This window comes from Cherax quadricarinatus, chromosome 1 (assembly GCF_038502225.1).
Source record: "Cherax quadricarinatus isolate ZL_2023a chromosome 1, ASM3850222v1, whole genome shotgun sequence".
Taxonomy (NCBI): Eukaryota; Metazoa; Arthropoda; class Malacostraca; order Decapoda; family Parastacidae; genus Cherax; species Cherax quadricarinatus.
In genome coordinates, this window is record NC_091292.1 from 91,182,084 (window position 1) to 91,195,976 (window position 13,893).

The 13,893-nt window shown below is 39.3% G+C and overlaps 1 protein-coding gene across 1 annotated transcript in view; it reads left to right on the forward strand.

Moving 5' to 3' along the window:
* LOC128690055 (eukaryotic translation initiation factor 2 subunit 1) overlaps positions 1 to 12,215 on the forward strand; it is a gene marked incomplete at its 5' end in the record, with an annotated part of 29,999 nt that extends 17,784 nt beyond the window's left edge. Inside the window, 1 exon segment of the mRNA XM_053778612.2 lies at positions 3,195 to 12,215. Coding sequence (XP_053634587.1) covers positions 3,195 to 3,377 — 183 coding nt within the window.
* Between the last annotated feature and the right edge of the window lie 1,678 nt (positions 12,216 to 13,893).

The following is a 13,893-nucleotide window of genomic DNA, read 5'->3' on the forward strand; positions in this document are numbered from 1 at the left end:
GGGTTAAGAGTAGCAGCCTCTCTACAAAAAAAGCCAAACCAAGGCTGATCTGTAGGCTTCGTCACCTACTGCCCGTGAGGGGTGTGTTCTTGTTGTAGATTAAGGATGTGTCCAGTGAAGGCTTTCACTTGGTTGTCAACATTCCCTTGGAGAAGAGCATTCGAATTGGTGGTGGCGAGCTCAGAGCAAATGGCTGGCCAATTACCTCTTACCCATAGCCAGGTTGTGTATGTGGACTCCTCACCTCTTTTTGCTGGGATCTTAAGTGTCGTAAAAACATCCTTGTGGTCAGGCAATCCAACATAGCCAAGGGGTTGACAAGTGACTATACCTTCTGCCAGATCACTACTGGGTCAAGGGAGGCACCAGGAATGTGAGTAGGGAAATCAACAAAGTTGCTCGTGTCAAACATTGCAAGAATGCCATCAAAGTCCCTTTGTATAAGATGTTGGTTGAGGTCACCAACAATTATGATATGTTGACAGTTGTGTTGGTGCAGAGGAGAGTCCACATTTTCCATTAGGAAGTTGATGGAGTCTGCATGTTGCCACTGAGGTCTGTACATTGCACATACTAGTACAAAAGTACTAGTGCTTATGCATAGCTTGAAGAACATCATTTCAAGATGAGTAAGGATGGCAACATCAATGTGCTGGACATGTACACTTTTAGAAAAGCACACGACAGCAACACCTTGCTCTTGCCTGTCCCTCCTCATCCTTGAGGTGTAGCCAGCAATTCTTGCAAAATTTTATGGAGTTCTATCTTCCAAAAATGTTTCAACAACAGCTATTGTGTCAGGACGTCGAGTGTTCACAAAACTGTGTGAGAGCTCTCCAACATTGGTAATGAAACCTCCGATGTTGGTTAACAGGATGCTAATAGACTGGCTCCTCATAATGTGTTCAGCTTGTGGTGGTGGGTGTGTAAGGCTTGTAAGTTGCCTGCCCTTGAAAGAGGTAGGGCACCAAGGCAGTTGCTGGGATATATGTCTGTGGTCTTGTATAAGGCACAAAACCACCTGCTGGGCTGAGATAGGAGTAGCTGAGTGGGTGACGTGTGAGTGTGTTCACCAGTTCAGAGATCCTGCTGGTTTGTTCCTAGAGCAGGTCTCTAAAACAGGTGGTCCTGTCTGTCAAGTTCCTTTTTCTTGAGACACAGGTCCTCCTGATGTCCTTTCTTGTGGCAGTAATTGCACCTAGTATCTCGCAGGCATTTGTTAGTGGTGTGCCCCCTCCGATGACAGTGAGAGTACTGCCTAGGCGCCTGGGAGGGTGGATTCCTATTTGCTGCATCTCCTGTGTTTCGCTGCTGATTTGTCCGCAGGTTCTGCTGCTGGTGGGCCTGATGATTGTGTATCTGGTGAACGTTTTCCTGGGACTGTGTTGGTGGGAGGCGAGATGGCTGTAGATGTCTTCCTCCACATCCTCTTCCATGTCCTCTACCACTTCCCTGTACAGTTCTGACATGTGTCCCTGCTGTTCATACTTTGGCACAGCAGCTGTTCAGGTGCAGTGATAGTGCCCTGGTTATTAATTGCACCTGACTCAGTACTTGCAGATGAAGCACTATTGCCAGATGTTGGAGTAGTGTCAGCAGATGTGCTGACAGGTGTAGGATCAGTGATATGTGCACTGTCTAGTGTACTGGCAGGTGCTGAAGCAGTGATGTCAGATGTAGGAGAATTAACAGATCCAAGGCTTGCGTCGTTGCTGGGAAGATCTGTTCCCTCTGTGATGGTCAGAGGAATTGTTAAAATTCCTCTCTCCCTCTTTTTTTTTTTTTTTTTTTTCTCTCTCCTCTCTCTCTCCACAGGGTTTGACAAGGTTAGGTTAAGGATCCCTAATTTTATTGACAAGATAAGGAATCCTAATTTGATTGACATACTAAGAGCTGTTACCTACATCAGCTCATTTGAAAGCATTTTTATTGTTATGAAACATACAAGTAGGGAACAGGATGAAGTTCGAGCCATCTGTGGGCCAGCATTTTCATTTGATCAACTGACTTGATCTCATTGTCATTATGCTGTACGAACATGTTCCAGACTCGAGTCATCCTGGGGATAAATGCTCTCAGATGAAGAGGGTACCTCACCATACTTTTATTAAAAGCACCAACAACTCCAAAACTATATCCCCACCTGTTTTTTAACATTTCTATCTTTATCCCATCAATCCCAGCTACCTTACCCCCTTTCATTCTACACACTGCCTTACAAACTTCCCCCACTGGCTCTTACTCACTCTACAAGAGGTTATTCCTCCTTGCCCTATATGTGAAATCACAGCTTCCCTATCTTCATCAACATTTTACAGTTCCTCAAAATATTCCCTCCTCCTTCCTGATACCTCTAACTCTCCATTTAGTAACTCTTCTCTCCTATATTTAACTATCAAATCAACTCATTCCCTAGGCTTCTTCAACTTATTAATCTCACTCCAAAACTTTTTCATATTTTCAACAAAATTTGTTGATAACATCTCGCCCGCTCTCTCATTTGCTCTTTTTTTACATTGTTTCACCACTCTTTTAACCTTTTTTTTTTTTCTCTCCATATATTCCCCCCTCCTTGCATCATTGCTACTTTGTAAAAACCTCTCATATGCCAACATTTTCTCACTTACTACTCTCTTTACACCATCATTCCACCAGTCACTCTTCCCTCCCACACCCACTTTCCTATAACCACAAACATCTGCTGAACACTCTTACCACTACATTCTTAAACCTACCCCAAACATTTTCAACCCCATTGCCTATACTCGCACTAGCCCATCTATCCTCCAATAGTTGTTTATAAGTTATCATAACTGCCTCCTCCTTTAGGCTTTAAACCTTCACCTCTCTCTTACTTGCTGCTTCTATTTTCCTTGTATCCCATCTACCTTTTATTCTCACTGCAGCTACAACTAAAAAGTGATCTGATATATCTGTGCCCCCTCTATAAACATGTACATCCTGAAGTCTACTCAAGTCTTTTATCTACCAATATGTAGTCCAACAAACTGTCGTTATGCCCTACATCATATCTTGTATACTTATCCTCTTTTCCTTAAAATATGTATTATCTATAACCAAACCCCTTTCTATACAAAGTTCAGTCAAAGGGCTCCCATTATCATTGTGTTTGTGTTTAAATATGTGTATGCAGAATTTCTAAATAGGAGACTATTTTTTGTTGAATATTGCAGATTGTAACAGATGTTGAAGAAGCTGATTTAGCAAGACAACTAGAGAAAGCAGAGGAAGAAAATAGGGAAGTTGCTGGTGATGATGATGAAGAGGAGGAGGAAATTGGTATGGGTGGCATAGATGTTGATAGTGAAGGTGAAGAAATTAAAGAAGAAAAAGAAAATGATGTAGATGAACAGTAATAAAGTTTGAAAAGTAGAATGACAATTTAGTGAATTTTGGAATTTTTAAAATATCTTTAAGCTGAAGAATGGCTTTATTCATCAAAATTTGTCTTGATCTCTCTAAATTTTCTTTGCAGATAAAACCTGTAGGGGTTTTCATTTTTTTTTTATTTGTGGACTTAAAAATGTTTCAGAATAATGGAAGGCAAGTCTTTAAAATTTATCGTTAGTTACTAATACAGATATTTAAGATACGCTGTTCAATTGTTGTAATTAGCTTATTTAATACAGTACAGTATTTGGACTTAAAATTGTATTTCCTTCTGTTGTGACATAACAGTAGTTAAGTACTGTATGGTATGTTTGACTTTATTTTTAATTAAATGTTACATTAATAAGGTAACAATTTTAAGTTACATAAATTGTATCAAATTAGTATCTCAAAATTCATTCCTTCATTGATGCCTTTAATTTCCCTTGAAAAATACCATTAATCTTCATGCCTCCATTGTCTTTTTTTCATTCCTCCATTTTTTTATTTTCTTGAAAAACACTTATCCTGCCTCAAGTTTTCACATAAAAATAATTTGACTGCGACATAAATTTGGTTTTCCACATAACAAATTTGCTTGAATATTTTTGACGAAGCTTTACACCACAACACAGTGTTCCATGTTATAAAGGAATCTAGAACTCTTAGAATATTCAGAACACGATCACAGCGGCTCAAGCTTTATAAATTATTTTGTCAATTTTCAATATACAAATATAATTCTACTACTAAGAAAAATTTGTCTTAAACATAATTTTGAACTTGCACCTTTACATTGTTTTTTTTTTTTTTTTTCTCTTTTGTCTTACAAATTAACACCAGTTTTGTGGTGTTTTTTCCTTAGTGATGTTGCATCACAAATAGGCTATTTTGTACTTTTCATCTAAGGAAAATATATTATTAAATGAATCTAAAAGCAACTTTTATTTCTCACACATACATTTTTCAGATTTAATAGTTTAGTTTATTCATCCAATAACTTACTGTAGTTCCTTTCTTGGTATTTTAGGAGTACTTGGGTAATTATTTAAAGATTTGTAAGATAAATCTCACTGTTCACAGACTATTATGGTTTTCCTACTTAACTCCAGAATCTCTCTCAAACTCTTGCCAAATATTGGTGTGATATTGGAGTGACATCTAAAGTGTCATATCTGGGTGCCTCTGCAAAGACTGATTGTGTGAATGATGGTGAAAGTGTTTTTCGTTTTTGGGTCACCCTGCCTCGGTGGGAGACTGCCACTGTTTTGAACAATGACCTTTTATAATGCATATAATTGAAGAGAATGGGGAATGTATACGATAGTGTGCTAGAGAAAGACGTGAAAGTATACCATAAAATTAGGGCAGATGATGTGCATAGCTAAGAAGCTAGGTAAAAATGTTAATACTTAAAATATGTAAATACAGTACACACATGTGGGTATTAAGACCTTAATTAAGGAAACATTTTTGCCCACTAGGGTTTTATCAGTCTCCAGAGGATGAGTAAGATGATATAAATAGAGGCAGAGGTCTGGGCTGTGAGAGAAAGGGCAGGGGAAAATGATGGTTGCGTTTTGCTCAGGTAGAATGAGTTGTGCGTGATTTTCATTGCTGAAGCTTCCAATATTTTTTACTATGCTAGTGATGCTTCTAAACAGCAGCAATTGTGATTTACCGATTCTCTGATGGTGAGTGTGGCATTATGCAAATTCTTGAGGTAGCCACAGGTGTTGTGGCGAATGGCAGAAGCTTTTCTCAAGTCTCTCTGGTATGCATAAATGTTCTTTTATACATGTAGCAAGACTTTTGAAAGTTTTCTGAACATGTATTTTGTTATATATATCACATGGAATGGTGTAAACCCCAGCATTCGCTTCCTTGCATTTTGCATTTCCTGCAGATACTAGATACAGATACTAGGGATTCAGGGAAACAGGTTGTTTTTGTATAGCCAGACCTGAGTACTGGAAATGGGAAGTACAATGCCTTCACTTTAAAGGGGGGGTTTGGGATATTGGCAGTTTGGAGGGGTATGTTTTATATATACTTCTAAACTCTTGTATCTGGGCACCTCTGCAAAGACAGTGATTATGTGTGAGTGAGGTGAAAATGTTGAATGATGATGAAAGTATTTTCTTCTTGGGGATTTTTCTTTTTGGGTCACCCTGCCTCAGTGGAAGATGGCCAACTTGTTGGAAAAAAAAAAACTATATCCTTAATAGTGCTAGATGTTGAGTTAGCAATTTTGCTTTTGCCTTTACAAATACTGTTGTGTTAGAGATCCAGTTGGAAGGCAGAGCTCTGAACCAGTGTGGTTGTCATCACCTAGCTGTTCTGGTGATAATTCCTGCTTTCCTCCTACAGTTGATAAAATAGGCAGGGTATATCTGGAGAAGGGTTTCGAGGATCAATGTTCCCCACGGCCCAGTCTTTGACCAGACCTCAAGGTCTGGTCACACAGGTGTGTATGTTTGTATTTCTACTATAAATATGGCATGCAAGAGTTCCTGAATGCTCTCTTAAAAGAAACCAGCGATGATGCCTCTTAACTCTTTCACTGTCGGTCCCCTAATATTACAGCTTTAAAGCCAGTGTCGGTCCCGTAATACTACGCCAAAATTCTAGTGGCTTTCAGTGGTCAGTGTGCACAGTATAAAACAAATCCTGATCACACAGTGCATAATGAAAAAAACTGCAACCATGTTTTTGGTTTAAAACAGCAACTTTGCAGTGTATTTTCACATGGTATTTATGGTAGTATTCTCTTTTTCTTGGTCTCATCTGATAGAATAGAAGATATATTACAGAAATATAGATGATTTTGAATGGTTTACAGACTTAAAGTGCCTTGAAATTGAGCTCAAAGTAGTGGAAATATTCGATTTTTGCCGATGTTCAAGAGTAAACAAATCACATCACACATCCAGTACATGTCAACTGGTGGGTCTAATATGCATTCACAAATGCTCTAATGTTATTTATACCATTTTTACAATAATGCAGTAGTCTGTATAACAGTAACTCTTCTATTTTTTTGTGTTTACCTGGAGAGAGTTTCAGGGGTCAACACCCCCGTGGCCCGGTTTGAGACCAGGTGTTATGTTGTTGTCCTTTATTACTTTGATAGTAAGGTTCTCACTACATGTTCTAGTGTGGGGGTAGCTTTTACATAAAGGCCTTAGTATTCTAAGGTAATACTTAATGACTGATCATCCTTAGTGTCTCTGATATCCTTTCACCAGCCCTCTTCACAGGTTATTTAAACTACTACTATAAAAATATAACTGTATTCTAAATAGATATGTACAGAATATACAATTACAGCACTCACATATTCAAAACATAAGCCTGCACACCCCTTAGCTGCTCTTCTAAGACAGCCCACATGGTGCATCTGGACAAAATTGCCCTTCTTTCTTCTGGACTAATCTCTGGACTAACCAGTGTTTTGACACACTTTAGTCACCCTGGGTATGGTGACCACAACTTAAGTTATAAAAACTCACCCCTGGGGCACACATAATGCCCAAAAAATAGAAAGGACCCAGAGGTCCTACCAGCTTGAAGTCCACAAAGAGAGAGGGGGAGAGGGAGGGGAAGGAGCCTAGCTCAGCTCTTCCCACACCCACCAAAACACAAATGACTGTTGCCAGGCACAAATCTCTAGTTACTACAATTCTTCCACACCTTATTTTACTGTTGCAAAAAGAAATACAACTTTATAAACTATTTAAATTGTGTGCGTGTGTGTGTGTATAGTATAACCTATTAGAAAAACAGGCTTGACTCAGCTGCCTTACAGCCATAAGGGTGATCTGCCCTTATGACATTTAGGCTGAGTTCCCATAATTCAATATAATTAGGTATTCCAGAGTAACTGTTACTTATAGATACATGTTGGGTCCTATAGCCCCATAACACCAGGCCTCATGGTAGATCAGGGTCTGATCAACCAGGCTGTTACTGCTGGTCGCATGCAAGATGACATACGAACCACAGCCCAGTTGGTCAGGTACTGACTTGAGGTACCTGTCCAATGCCTTCTTGAAGACAGCCAGAGGTCTATTGGTAATTCCCCTTATGTATGCTGAGAGGCAATTGAACAGTCTTGGGCCCCAGACACTTATTGTGTTCTCTCAGTGTACCCGTGGCACCCCTGCTTTTCATCGGGGGAATGTTGCATCTCCTGCCAAGTCTTTTGCTCTCATAGGAAGTGATTTTCGTGTGCAGGTTTGGTACCAATTCCTCCAGGACCTTCCAAGTGTATATTATCATGTATTTCTCTCTTGCCTGCGTTCGAGGGAATACAGATCAAGGACCTTCAACTGTTCCCAGTAGTTTAGGTGCCTTATCGTAATTGTGTGTGCTGTGAAAGTTCTTTGTACACTCTCCAGGTCTGCAATGTCGCCAGCCTTGAAGGGGGCCGTTAGTGTACAGCAGTATTCCAACCTAGAGAGCACAAGCGATTTGAAGAGAATCATCATGGGCTTGGCATCCCTAGTTTAGAAGGTTCTCATTATCCATCCTATCATTTTCCTAGCGCAGGAGGTAGATACATTGTTGTGGTCTTTGAAGGCAAGATCCTCTGACATCACTCCCAAGTCCTTCATATTACTTTTCTGCTCTGTTGTATTGTTGAATTTGTATACCCTGACACATTTTTAATTTCTTCAAGTTTCACTTATCTGAGTAGTTGAAATTTCTCCTCATTGAACTTCATATTGTTTTGAGTGGTCCATTCGAAGATTTGGTTGATGTCCACTTGGTGTCTTCGATGGAGGTCACTGCCATGGTAATCCGGGTGTCATCTGCAAAGGAAGACACGGAGCTATGGCTTACAACTCTGTCTATGTCAGAAATGAGGATGAGGAATAGAATGGGAGGAGGTACTGTGCCTTGTGGAACAGCTTTTTACCATGGCTGCATGGGACTTTACTTTGTTTACTATTACTCTTTGTGTTATATTTGTCAGAAAGTTGTAGATCCATCTACCAACTTTTCCCGTTATTCCTTTATCACGCGTTTTGTGTGCTATTACACCATGGTCGCACTTGTTGAAAGCTTTTACAAAGTCTGTGTATACTACATCTGTATATTGTTTATCCTCTACAGCATCCAGGACCTTGTCATAGTGGTCCAGTAGCTGGGACATGCAGGAGCAACCTGCTCTAAACCCGTGTTGCCCTGGGTTGTGTAACTGATGGGTATCTAGGTGGTTGGCGATCTTACTTCTTAGAACCCTCTCAAAGATTTTTATGATATGGGATGTTAATGCTATTGGTCTGTAGTTCTTTGCAATTGCTTTACTGCCACCTCTGTGGAGTGGGCCTATGTCTGTTGTTTTTAGTGTGTATGGGATGACCCTTGTGTCCATGCTTCCCATAAAATGCTGAAGGCATGCGATAGGGGCTTCTTGCAATTCTTGATGAACACAGAGTTTCACGAGTCTGGGCCTGGGGCAGAGTGCATGGGCATGTCATTAATTGCCTCTTCAAAGTCTTGTGGAGTTAGAATAATATCTGAGATTTTGGGGATGACCAAATTTTGGGTTTTGTTCATAAAGAATTCATTTGGATTGTCAACCCTTAGTCTGGGCAGTGGCTCACTGAACACCGAGTCATATTGAGACTTTAGTATTTTGCCCATTTCTTGGCTATCATCTGTGTATGTCCCATCCTGCCTAAGCAGGGGCCCAATACTGGATGTTGTTTTTTCCTTAGATTTGGCAAAAGAGAAGAAGTATTTTGTTTTTGTTTTTCAATTTCCTTTATGTCTTTTAGTTCTTTCTGTGATTCTTGTCTCCTATAAGATTCCTTCAGCTTAAGTTTGATATTTGCAATTTCATTGACTAGTGCCTCCCTTCATATTTCAGATATATTGGCCCCACTCAGCAGCTCTGTGACTCTTCACCTTCGTCTGTATAGGGAACGTCTCTCTCTCTCTAGTTTACATCTTCTCTCTCTTTTTCTTAATGGAATGTGTCTTAAGCAGATCTCAAGAACCACAGAATTCATTTTTTCATGGCAAATGTTCGGATCCGTGTTGTTTAGGATATCTTCCCAGCTTGTTTCATTTAGGACATGGTTTACTTGATTCCATTGTATGTTTTTGTTGTTGAAATTGAATTTCATGAAGAGACCTTCATGACTGCTCACATTTTGCTGGTTCGGAGCCCTGTACATACATGTCTGTACCTCTATTATGTTGTGATCTGTGTGTATTGTCTTTGATACAGTTATATTACATATCAGATCGTCATTGTTAGTGAAGATGAGGTCCAGCGCATTTTCTAGTCTTGTAGGCTCTACTATTTGCTGACTTAGGTGAATTTGGTGCAGAGATTTTATAGTTCGTGTGTGTGTGAATTTTCAGCTGAGCTGCCTCCCGGGGTGTAAATAAAAATTCAAAATGGAAAGTAAGCGTAATATAAGAGGGACCTGGAGACATTACTAATTAATAGAGAAAATTTTATTTTAGTTCTAGAAATGTTTACATTGTTAATTCCCTATTTTGAAATTGGCCTTTCTTGAATTTTGTATGAAATTAGCCAAATTACCAATTTCTGATCACTTTATTGGGTAGTTGAAATAGTTAAATGGGCAGTTTCTCGTACTCAATCGATACAACAAAAGGAGTTCTAGCAAAGTAGCTATGAATATAGTTGACTGGAACAATGGAATTGGCCCAAAATAGGGCTCAAAGTGGGAGAAATTGCTGATGCATAAGTACTGCCAAGACCGCTAACTTCATGAGAGCGTAATTCTATAAGGTTTCCATCAAATTTCATACTTTGGTTTCATTACCATCAGGAAAAGATTCTCTTATCATTTCATAAGAAAAAATTTTTTTTTTTTTCAATTCTTCGCCACTGAGAGCAAGTTTGTGAGCAGGGGTCTCAACAGTAAAAGGATTAGCCCTTTCACTGTTTAGACCCCCTGAAATTAATATTGCTCTGTGTCCACATTTAAAAAAAAGTTTCTTCTGAATTGAAAGAGAATCTCATTCTGAAGGTAATGACACCAAAGGTACGAATGTCCCCAGGCCTCCTGCCTTCCCATTTTGAATTCATCATCAAAAAAAAAAAAAAAAAAAAAAAAAAGAGAGAGAGAGAGATTTACCTTATTTCTCAAATAAAATATAACCAGGAATGATTAGTCATGGTTTAAGGCATCCCATAATTGAATCAGACCTATTAAACATCCATAGAACAGAATGGGGTGTAGGGAAGTTTTACCTGTCCTTAGGAAAATCGGCAAGAAACTAATACTTCTACCTTGAGTTCAATTTCAAGTTGCTTCAGGTCTTGAAACAATCAAAATCATCTCTTATTTCAGTAGTATATTTTCCATTCTCTCAAATGATATGAAGAAACAGCCAATTGAACCATAAAAAACATGCTAGAAAACTCCAAAATCATTTTAAAATTAAGGTTTGATTTTCCCATCATGCACTGTGTGGGGGCAGGATTTTTTTTTTTATATTGTGCAAGGAGCTGTGTTCAAAATGTAGCTCTACACGAAGGACTCTGGCATTAGTATTTAGATCTGTGTGACGACCACTGAAATAAAGGAGTTAATATGTGAATCAGGATGTGGGAAGTAATGTAGGTCATCCTGGTTGGTTGTTTCCTGTAGATCTTAAAAACATCTTTTTTCATGTTTTAGAGTAGTATATCCAGAAAAGTTGTTCTTCCATGGTGAATTTAATGAAGGTTTCAACAGCTGTTAAAGTATTTAAAAGTTTCATCATGTTAGTACAATGCATCCAGGAGTGATGACCAAAATATTCTCAATATCTTTGTCATATTACACCAACTGAGATACATAGTTTCAAATTCTCCTCCAGCTGCTTTGTGTACAAATTGGCCATGACTGCTCCGATTGGTGAGCTCGTAGCAGTTATCAAGCATACACTGCATTATACAGCTACTCTGATCCACGTAATATTCTGCATTGTTACCCCCTCCCCCTTTGATATCTATGAAGGGTTCTCAATCCAAGGAATTGAGCCTATCCTTCCCTTGGAGGATAGCTCTCATTCCCTATGTGCTTTGTGACTCCTTAAGAGTCAGCACTTCGCCCAGAGTATAATAATTTGTATGGTTAGAGCAAGATTTAAACTACAGTATGTACTTTTACCTAATGCCCTATATCATACAGCAGGGGTTGGGAACATCCGGCCCGCAGGCTGCATAAGGCCCATGAAATCATTTGCTCTGGCCATGCCAAAGCAACTGTAGGCAAGACTTGAAATTTAATAAATCTAGGAGCTTTTTTCACAGCAAAATACTTACATTGACCCTTCCCCATACTGATTTACACTGTATAAGAAAAAAAATACGAAACCTAAAATCTAAATAAGTATGCAGAATTATGAAGATACCTTTTAGTGAACAGTTCTTTTCAAAACTTAACCATCGCAAAGAGTCGACTGTGGTCCAGACTGACTGACGCAAATCTGGAAAAGTAGTTGCAAGTAGCAACTTCATCAGTATCAGCTATCACCCCTCACCAAAGAGAAGCTGTTCCAGCCATCACATTAGGCATGAATTAATTAAATGTTTGACCAAATATAGCAGGCAAATTTTTAAGTTGATAATTTTGTATGCCCTGCAGATGATATAAATATCTAAATGGCCCTTGACAGAATGAAGGTTCCCCACCTGTCATACAGAATGGTTCTTCATACACTGTAATGTCTGCCAGTTTATGCAGGCAGACATTACATTGGTATTATTAATTGGTTGGTAGATCAATCATCTGTTACCCAGGGAGGTACTACTGTCCTGTCACATACTTAATAAAATTAAGCCTGTTAAACATTTTTTCAATACACAATTTGATTTCTTTGTTTTCCAGTATTTCATTCCCCAGTGCTGAGCCACTATGGAAATATAAACACAAATGCAGTTTAATGTGATCCTTTATTGACAATGTTTCGCCCACACAGTGGGCTTTTTCAAGATCTGTTTGTGACTTGAAAAAGCCCACTGTGTGGACGAAATGTTTTCAATAAAGGATCACATTAAACTGCGTATGTGTTTATATTTCCATTGTGTCGGTATTTTATACCATTTATTTCCACTGAGCCACTATACTGTGATGTTCAGGTTTGTGGCCCAAGTGACTAAGAACCCAACAACTTTTTGTTTTGGCCCAGGTGTTTGAGATTTTTCTCTCCAACCAAACTATTGACTTGCAGCCTAAGACTTCAATGGGATGGAGGGCTCTTGATCCAAAGAATTTAAGATACCCTCTTCCTTGGATTCCCCTCAAGGAAGGTTCCCTGATGCTGGTGAGGGCCTCTTGATTTTGGGAATTGGATATATATGCTCCAGTTCCCTGAATTAAGTCTGAATACCTTCCACATCCCCCCACAGGCGCTGTATAATCCTACGGGTTTAGCGCTTCCCCTTGATTATTATTATAATCTTCCTTGGATTAAATCTGATTACATTCCATTCCTCCAATTGCTGCATGACTCCTAAAGGAGGCATGTGCACTGTGTGTTTGAATAATAATTGGAAAGAAGCATTGATAGTGGTAAAATAACCTTCAGAGCAAAATTAAATTTATTATGAACAGTTTGGTTTCTCATTATTAATCACCTGATGTGAGTACTGAAAGTCCCACCTCTGATGCAGGCTCTTGCTTTGACATATTAACAAACTAACTTATTGCACCAACTCTGATTTATGTTTTGTTCTTGCATTTTTTCCCCTTTCCCTCGTGCATATTCTTCATTCTTTTACACCTACCTTCCCTGTAGCTCTGTATGACCATTTTGGGTTTAGTTCTTCCCTTAGGAATAATAATAATCAGGAAAATCTTATCAAACTTATTAAGCTTCAGTTCCCTCTGGGAAGAAATCTCGAAGCTGGTGACGGGCTCTTGATTTACGGAATGGCCCATCTTTCCCTAGTATTAAACCAGATTGCCTCCCATGTCCGTGCTATATGACCCCTCCATTCCAGTAAGGGGTTACTGAGCCAAGGAACTGGCATTGCTTTACCCTTGGATTGAGCTTGAATACCTCCTATTCCCCAGGTGCTATAAGACCCCTCCTTGCTTGGCACTTCCCTGATTTAAATAAAATATTTCTGACCCCCTGTGCCCCTCAAGGAAGGTTCCTTGATGTTGGTGAGGGGCTCTTGATTTAGGGAATTGGATCTGTGCTCCAGTTCCCCGAATTAAGCCTGAATGCCTTCCACATCCCCCCCCAGGCGCTGTATAATCCTCCGGGTTTAGCGCTTCCCCTTGATTAACATAACATGACCCCCTGTGTGTTTAGCACTTCCCTCTGCTTATAATATAAAGAAATGTACCAGAGTATGAGACTAACACTTTTATCTGGGTGAGTAAGGTTTTGAATACTAGCGAGAAGGCTATAGGTAGTGATGTCATGTTTGAGACCAATACGTGATGTGAATATTATACTGAGAATTCAAAACGTGCAAATTAGAAGGCAATGTGGGGTCACAAAGGGTATAATTCAGAG